Genomic DNA, 8,297 nt, shown 5'->3' with positions numbered 1-8,297 from the left:
GTGTCAATGTGTGTGTGTGTGTGTGTGTGTGTGTGTGTGTATGTGTGTGAGTGGTGTGTGTATTCTCCGTTACATTTATTATCAATATATGCATTTTACTCTCACGCAACAGGAATTTATTTAACGAAATTCTTGAAAAAGGAAACCCTCCCATGGAATGGAGAACGAGATAGAAATAATATTATAATAAAACTACCAAAAAGGGGACTTAAAAGACTTTAGAGGAAAAACGTTTTTATCAGCGGCTTGAAAATTATTTTTGCGCTATTATTTTGTCTTGTATCAGAACAGCAATAGATGAGAGGCTAAGAGAGGAACAGGCGTGTCTATGACTCTATATATCATGCACAGAGCAACTGCTCGTTCTGAGAAATATCGTAGAACAAAGCAAAGAAGGGAATGTCCCAATTGTCTTGGACTTTGAGGATTTTAAAAATCCGCTCTGACCGAGAGGACTTGGCGAAATTCTTGCAATTTATGGAATCCAAGCAAAAATAAGAAACTGTATAAGATCATTATATTATCACATTATGTAAGCTTTTGTATCCTGTTTGAAAGAGAACCATCTATGCCTTTTGAAGGAAACATTGGTGTTAGACAAGGCTGTTTTTGCTCACCTGTACTTTTAAAAATTGTTTTCGATTTTGTAATGAGAAAGAGTAATTACACTGAAACAGGCATTGGATGGACAAATGGCACATATTTGGGTGATCTAGATTTTGCGGATGACTTTTGCCTATTAAACACCACAGTACACGATGTGCAATCAAAAACAAACTAGCAAAAGTTGCGGGAAAAGTTGGCCTTATAATAAATGTATGTAAAACAGAAGAACTATAGCGGCTATCATCAGAAACTATGCCCATTACTCTTTGTGGAGAACCCCTTGCAGAAATTAGTAAATTCAGGCAGCTTGGCAGAATTATATTGAAAAACTGTAGATTGCCTTGACAACGTCCACCAAAGACTTAAAATGCTTGGATTGCTTTTGGGACTCTAAAAACCATATGGGAGTTGAAGATCATCTCATTAAAGACGAAAATAAAAGTATATAATAGCTATATTCTGACTGCATTGACGTATAGTTCAGAGTTATAGAAAACAAACAAAACAAATCAACGAACATTAAAAAGCGTCCAAACAAAATGTCTACAAATAATTTTTCTTATGAAATGGAATGAATTATTACAAATAATGAAGCGTTGGAAAGAGCTGGAATTGAAACTATCAACACAACCATGAAAAGGAAAAGAAGGAAATATCTGGCATACGAGTGCCGAAGACAAGATTGTCCTATCAGACGGGCTATTGGAAACTAACTGGAAAAAGAAAGCTGGGAAGACCAACCGGAAGCCACAGAAGGACAATAAGAGATGAGGCAATCACCTAGGGTCTGGATGTGCCGAAATTGGAGGACGTGGCCAGGGACAGACAAGCATGGCGTCGACTGTTCTCCACCGTATGTACCTGATGGCATAGGGAGAGAATAAGTCAGTTAGTATTTCATGTCGATGAAAGGGCTCAGAAAAAAAAGAAAGTCAATCTCACATGGAGGTGGTTTCGAAAAAAAATATTTAAAAATAAATTTAAAATGACACATTTAATATATGCATATTGGTACTAAAACAGGGCCTAGACATTGGTGACTGGTGCCTCTAGCTACAAATAAATTATTGATGGTCAGGTAAGATCAGGTACATACTAGTCATCATCATCATTGCCTTTACAACCCTGGATCAGGATATAGGTCACGAACAAACACTTTCCACCTTTCCCTAGCATACTAGTTTAAAAAAGTAAAGTTGTTCCTGCATCTGATCCGGACAATGGGGATTGCCTTGTTAGTGAGACAACTTCCTGGGCCTTTGGCATATTGTGGTAGGGTGGCCAGTTCCTTTCCACGTCACCTTTATTTCCCCAAATTCGAAGTCAGGTACCCATTACATGTACTGCTGAGTGGGCTGGAGGGTCCGAAAAAAATCAGTGTCTGAACCGAGGCTCGAACCCGGACTTTCCGCTCGTCTTCGGAGACGAGCGCACTGACCGCTCCGCCACCGCACCCTCAGCGTACTAGTGCGTCACTGTAAAACTATAACTATGTCTGAAGCGAAACTTTGTCTGAAGCGATCCTTCACTGTAAAATTATTACGTCATTCTTCTTTCTCCAGGCGGCGGTCGGGCTGATAGGAGCGGCAGGAGGACCAATGACGGGCATGTTTCTGCTGGGAGCCTTCTTCCCCTGGGCCAACAAATGGGTAGGTTGTTATGGTCAGTTGTTGTACTTTATCTCTCAATATTGTAATATGTTATTTTGTGTGAATGAATTAGTACTTTTCCGTGCTCGTGTGAGTGATGTAAAGTGCTCAGAGCTTATAATAGTCGTATGAGATACAGTGTTATTTAAATGAAATCTATTAGTATTGTTATTGTCTTCCATATTTTAAAAGCAGGTGGTTGGAGGTCACCTACTGATTTACCTTTCCTTTTTGTCGATTCTGTCTGTCGTATTTATTTCCTCCCAACACTGCATGACCATTATTGTGTCTATAATGCGTTTCTCATTACTCAAACGAACAAACTTATCTTTTAAAATTGTAAGTTTGATACTTTCTCGTGTGAAAACTTATTTTATTAATACATATATGTTTTCTATTTATTCCTTGGCTATTTAATTAAAAACGTGTAATTTTTATTTTTGAATGATTTTATTCCAATTTATAATAATATTTTTGAACTCTTTCCTTTCGTAAACTTTTTCCTTTTGTAAACTTTTTCCTTTTGTAAATTTGTTTCTTTTGTAAACTTTGGAAATGTTATCCTTTTAAATGTTTTCTTCTTTACTTCTCAGTCTTTAACTTCTATTCTTAATACGTTGTGTGTTTAATTCATGTATACAAGGCCTAAGGTTTTCATGTTTTGTTAGAATATTTTTAGCGTTTTCTTTTTGGAAACAATTTTTCTTAAACGTTTTCTTTATTAAACTTTTGTAAACTTTCTCAAACTAAAACATGTCAAAATAAAACCTTATTTTTATTGTAGAACGAATTCCTTTCATTCTAAGACAGTTTTAATTAATGAATATTAATATATTGAGCCCATTTCTATGTTAATGTATTTACTTGTGCAGTGTTTGAGCGAAAGTGTGTGTGTGTGTGTGTGTGTGTGTGTGTGTGTGTGTGTGTGTGTGTGTGTGTGTGTGTGTGTGTGTATGTGTGGATGTTTATACGTTTTTCTCTCCTAGGGAGCGGTGATAGGTGCCTTTGTAGGCGAGGCAATAGCCATGTGGCTGGCTATCGGCTCCTACGCTTACGGAATTCCAGTGAAACCCATGCCTTTCCCCAACGGGACGTGTTCGGCGGACCTACTCAACGTCAACGGATCCATGACAACGGTTGCTATGACAACGGTTGCTATGACAACGGTCCTAACAACATCCGCAACGACAATTACAACTGGAATGACACCTGGGGATAATGAGCTCAAGTAAGATAAGGAATTTTTTGATGTAATTGGTGGTTTTTCGGTGATTAAAAAAAAAAACAACAACAGAAAAACACTTTTTAAAGTGGGGGATTTTAACAACTTTTTTTTGAGGGGGGTTGGGGGATGGAGGGGCGCTAATAAGACTAGATAACGGGCCATGTCCTTCTTAGCTGTGTTGTGGTATGTCATTTTTCCACAAGTTTAAAATGGGGCAGTGATGAGGTGTGGAAGTTGATAATTATTGGTAATGTTTGGTTTTAGTAAAAATTGTATCGATCCACCTTTTGCGTGGCCTTCCTCTTCCTTTATAGCCTGAGTGCTAGGTGTTGTAGGCTCTCAACTTTTGTTTTGTTTTGTTCCAGCCCTACCCTCCAATGGCTGTACTCTATCTCCTACATGTGGTACACCGGCATAGGGATGACCCTGGTGGTGTTGGTGGGTCTCCCAGTCAGCTTTCTCACAGGTACGTCCTAAACCTATGAAATGAAAATAAGGTAAAATAAGGTACATCTTTAGTATCCGGATCCTGGGAGATTGGTTTTGTGTTTCACCACTTGCACACACACACACACACACACACACACACACACACACACACACACACACACACACACACACACATGCACTCAACATGCTTACAGTCACGTCCCGTGCATATTATAAATGAACAGTAATATAATGATGTTAAGCTAGATACGTACTCAGTATTCTGACTGTAACTCAATAGTATTTTGATGCTTGCTGTAAGGTCATATGAAATTATATAGGTTTAGCGCCCTTATTAACACTATTGGGTTATTTAAGAGGCGGGACAACCGAGTTTAACGTCCATCTCCTAATCTCAGAAAGGACTGAGCCAAGTGGGACATTAATTTGTGTTGTCTTTCCAAAGGACACAAAGACGGACTAAGCTGAAGCTTAAACATGATTACATGTCCGGTAGCCTGACTACTAGGCTGCCGATGCTCTCTGCATGTTCTCAGATAAATATAGTGATAATGACAAAGATAACGAAACAGTATTAAGGACAATCAAATCTTAATCACCCTACACCTCTACGTGTTATGAGATTTTTAAAAAGTAATAATGACAATGATAATGATAACAGTATTAATGGCAATCAAACCTTAATTCTAACCCTAATCCTAAACTTAACTCTAGCCCTAACCCTAACCCTAATTCTCTGCATGTTCTTTTATATATAATAGTAATGACGATAATGAGAATAATAACGGTATTAATGGCAATTTAACACTATCCCTAACCCTAACCCTAACACTGACTCTATAAAAAAAAGTCGATAAGACATGTCAAATGACTGAATGTACCACAAAGACCAACCACTATCACACTAGCAGTACCAACAAATGTGACAACAGCAACAAAAATGACAATGGCAACAGCCACACCACCACCATACAATCAAAGCTACCGACCCTATTAACTTTGAAAACTTTTGCGATAACATCAATAAAACATTACCACCACAACCAGCAACAACAACAACAACAACAGCAAAAACAAAAACCTCATCCGCAACAACAACAACAACAACAACAACAACAACAACTCATCTGAAATTCTCACATACCTCTCTTCCTACCACTCCTAAACTCCAACACTCTCTTCCCGAAAACCAAACAAAATCTCATTTTACCCGCCTCCCCTCCTCATCACCAACTTTTTCACATCACCACCCCTTCCTCACCACCACCCCCTCCTCCCACCCCCATCCCCCACCTCCTCTTCCTACCACATCTAAACCCCAACATTATTTTCCCCAAATTCAAACAAACAAAAAATCGCACCCTCCTCTCACCCCACCACCCCCTCCTTTCTATATACCACCCCTTCCTCAACACCACCCTCCCCCCCCCCCCTTTCGATATGCCAGGAGCCAACTCCATCCACGACGTACCGGCCAAGTACCAGATCCCTTTCTTCACCCGTATCTTCTGTTGTCTTCCAAACTCCTGGCTTAGACGACTGGCCTGTAACAGGGACTTTCCAAACCCTGAGGTGAGTTACGCTTGTTTGACGCTTCTTCTTCTTCTTCTTCTTCATACTCTTCTTCTTCTTTTTCTTCTCCTTAATGGGGAGGTCCATGATGAACATTTTTTGTTTTCTTAATGGGCCTGGTGGACTCCTCTAAGAAATCTTCGAGCGAGAGCGACTCTTTTTCGGCCTCATTCTCATGATACTCAGAGGTACCCCCGCTCGTCCAGATAACTCTATTCGAAATGTCATTGTTCTTGGACATTCAAACAACATATGTTTGACATCCTCCTGTTCATGGTTGCAATTTTGGTAACGGGGATTGAGCTCTTTATTCGCAAAGTTCTGATTCCATCTCATGCTCAAATGATGGCCCGACCGCAGCCTCGCTAGCTCAACCTGATCCCAGCGACATATGATAAATTGTTCCTGCTTTTTGGAGTACCCAAAATACACATCTTCCATGTGCTGGTACGCAGCTCTGCATGGTGGGTCTCTGATTTCCCTCTTGATCATTGGAAAGACTCCCTTGTATGTTATTGGTCGTCTATCTCCTTCAATCTCTCTGACTTCATTGACAGCTTGGTCTGCTGCCTCATTTCCTTCGATTCCAGCATGGCTTGGAGTCCACTTGGTCTTTATTGTAGCTGCGGTTTCGCTGAACTTGGGGCGCAAGTAATTTATATCTGAGCTGTTGCCTTGTAGTCCCTTACAGACGGACTGACTGTCAGTCAAGATCAGCACATAGGTTCTAGCGTGGCAAGTGTCAACACTCCATAGTGCAGCAGACACCATTGCCTGGCATTCCTCGTCCTGGTTTTAATGATTTCTGTTCGTAGTGGTTCATCATTCATTATCACACCTGCTGCTGCTCCACCTTCGCGACAGCCGATCTATCAGTGAAAATTGTCACATCGGCACCAACTTCCTTGATTAAATCCTCTGCAGCTTCATGTGATTTTCAGAATCATCACCTTTATTCTTCACTCCTCTCATTTCTGTCCCGATTTCGATTTCGTCATGGGTCTCCCATGGAAAAACTCTCACCAGATTGATTTGCCATCAATTCTCTGCTTCAAGGGGAAGTGGTCTGCTAGGTTGGTGTCCATCTGAAACCAACTTTTCCTGCTGTTTTTAGACTTGATTGCTTGACCAAGGGTTTTCTTTTTAGGATGGTTGTCTAGCAATTGCTTAGCCATCTCTACTGACTTGAGGCATGTTCTTTTTGTATAGGTGGTGTAGTGCCCAGTTCTGGTCTCATAACGCAGTGCTTCTGTTGGTGTGTGTGTGTGTGTGTGTGTGTGTGTGTGTGTATGTGTGTGTGTGTGTATGTGTGTGTGTGTGTGTGCATGTGTGTGTGTGTGTGTGTGTGTGTGTGTCGTAGCCTGTGCGTTCGAAATGTTTGGACCCGAAGAGCCTTCTGGTAGTGTTGTTTTCAGCTGACCTGATACAAGTGGGAGGGCTTTGTTTTGTATACTGTTCAGGGCCTTTGCACTGGTCTCACTCAGCCAGGGCTGCCACGTTTTGGCTGCATAATCCATCTTGTTTTTCACAAACATCTGATACATTTGATATACATTCTTGAGAGACTTCTTACCTCAGCCCCATTTGGAGTTGCTGACAGCATCGATCATCTTCATTTTTGAGGTTGCACTTTTGGACACTTCCTCACTAAACTTGTTTAAGGTTAGCTGCCTTTCCAGACAGACGCCCAGGAGGCGTCGAGCGGGATTGCTATGTTGCCTCCTTCACCCATGTTGAGAAGAAGCACACCTCACTCTTGGTTGCATTCAAGGTAAGCTTCCATTCATTGCTCCATTTAACAACCATGTCCACAATCAACTGTGTCGCTTCGTTTCCCTTTTCTCTCTTTGCGCGACTGGCCAATAGTGTGCAGTCATCGACAAACATGGAGTAGATAAGCTTGGCTGAGGCTAGTTGTTGTGAGTCACGGTTTGGGAGGGTTTCTACAAAGTTGTTTAAGAAGAATCTAAACAGCAACGGTGATGGTACAGCTCCTTGGGGAATCCCTTGCTTGAAATTTTGGCTCTTGCTTGTTTCTCCATTCTGGCGAACAGGGGCCTGTCTATTTCTCAAGAAACCATGAATCCATCTGATTGCACGCAAAGGAACTTTGTCAGCCATTGACAATAATAGTCTGTCACGCCAAACCGTATCATATGCCTTGGAGTAGTCCAGTACGACTAGGACTGATCGATGGGATGTTGGCTTTTGTTGAAAACCATTCTCAATTCTTGGACAGTTTCTGATAATCAGGTCGGTGCAATTATGACTTTGGCGAAAGCCTGCCTGAATATCTGCAATCCGCTTATTGTTCTCTGACAGGCAGTAAATTCTTTCAGCATGCATCCTTTCTAAAACTTTCACCACTCAGGATATTAAACTAATGTGTCCAAAGGATGTCATATTACTTGGTGACTTGCCAGTTTTCAAGAGAGGAATGATAAGTGCCATACACCAGCCTTTTGGGCTCACTGCTCGGTTAAGCGGCAGATTACATATGCTGAGCAGTTCTTTCAATGCGAGTGGATGGTGGTATATCATCATGTCCTGGAGCACTTCTTCTCTTCATTTGTGTTATGGCACGCTCCAGCTCTTTCACGATGAAGTCTGGGTATGATTGTTGTTCATCTTCGTAGTTCACATCGTCATACAGTAGGCATTTCAATCGGAGTTTGTTTCTTCTGCGCTCCTCTTGGGTAAATTGGATCTTACTGATTTTTGCTTAATGCTGGGCAAAAAGCTCAGCTTTCTTCTTTGTTGATGTTATCCTTTTTCCGTTGTGTTTCAGTACTTCG

At 41.0% G+C, this 8,297-nt stretch overlaps 1 protein-coding gene across 1 annotated transcript in view; it reads left to right on the top strand.

Annotated features, from left to right (window-relative positions):
- The window catches only part of LOC101856110 (sodium-coupled monocarboxylate transporter 1), a gene marked incomplete at its 3' end in the record, with an annotated part of 27,373 nt that extends 23,967 nt beyond the window's left edge, over positions 1-3,406 (top strand). Inside the window, 2 exon segments of the mRNA XM_035971008.1 lie at positions 2,169-2,255; positions 3,242-3,406. Coding sequence (XP_035826901.1) covers positions 2,169-2,255; positions 3,242-3,406 — 252 coding nt within the window.
- Positions 3,407-8,297: the final 4,891 nt, after the last annotated feature.

Source organism: Aplysia californica, unplaced genomic scaffold (assembly GCF_000002075.1).
Source record: "Aplysia californica isolate F4 #8 unplaced genomic scaffold, AplCal3.0 scaffold00359, whole genome shotgun sequence".
In the NCBI taxonomy this organism is placed as follows: Eukaryota; Metazoa; Mollusca; class Gastropoda; order Aplysiida; family Aplysiidae; genus Aplysia; species Aplysia californica.
The sequence above is the reverse complement of the archived record's forward strand: the minus strand, read 5'-3'. Positions and strand labels throughout refer to the sequence as shown.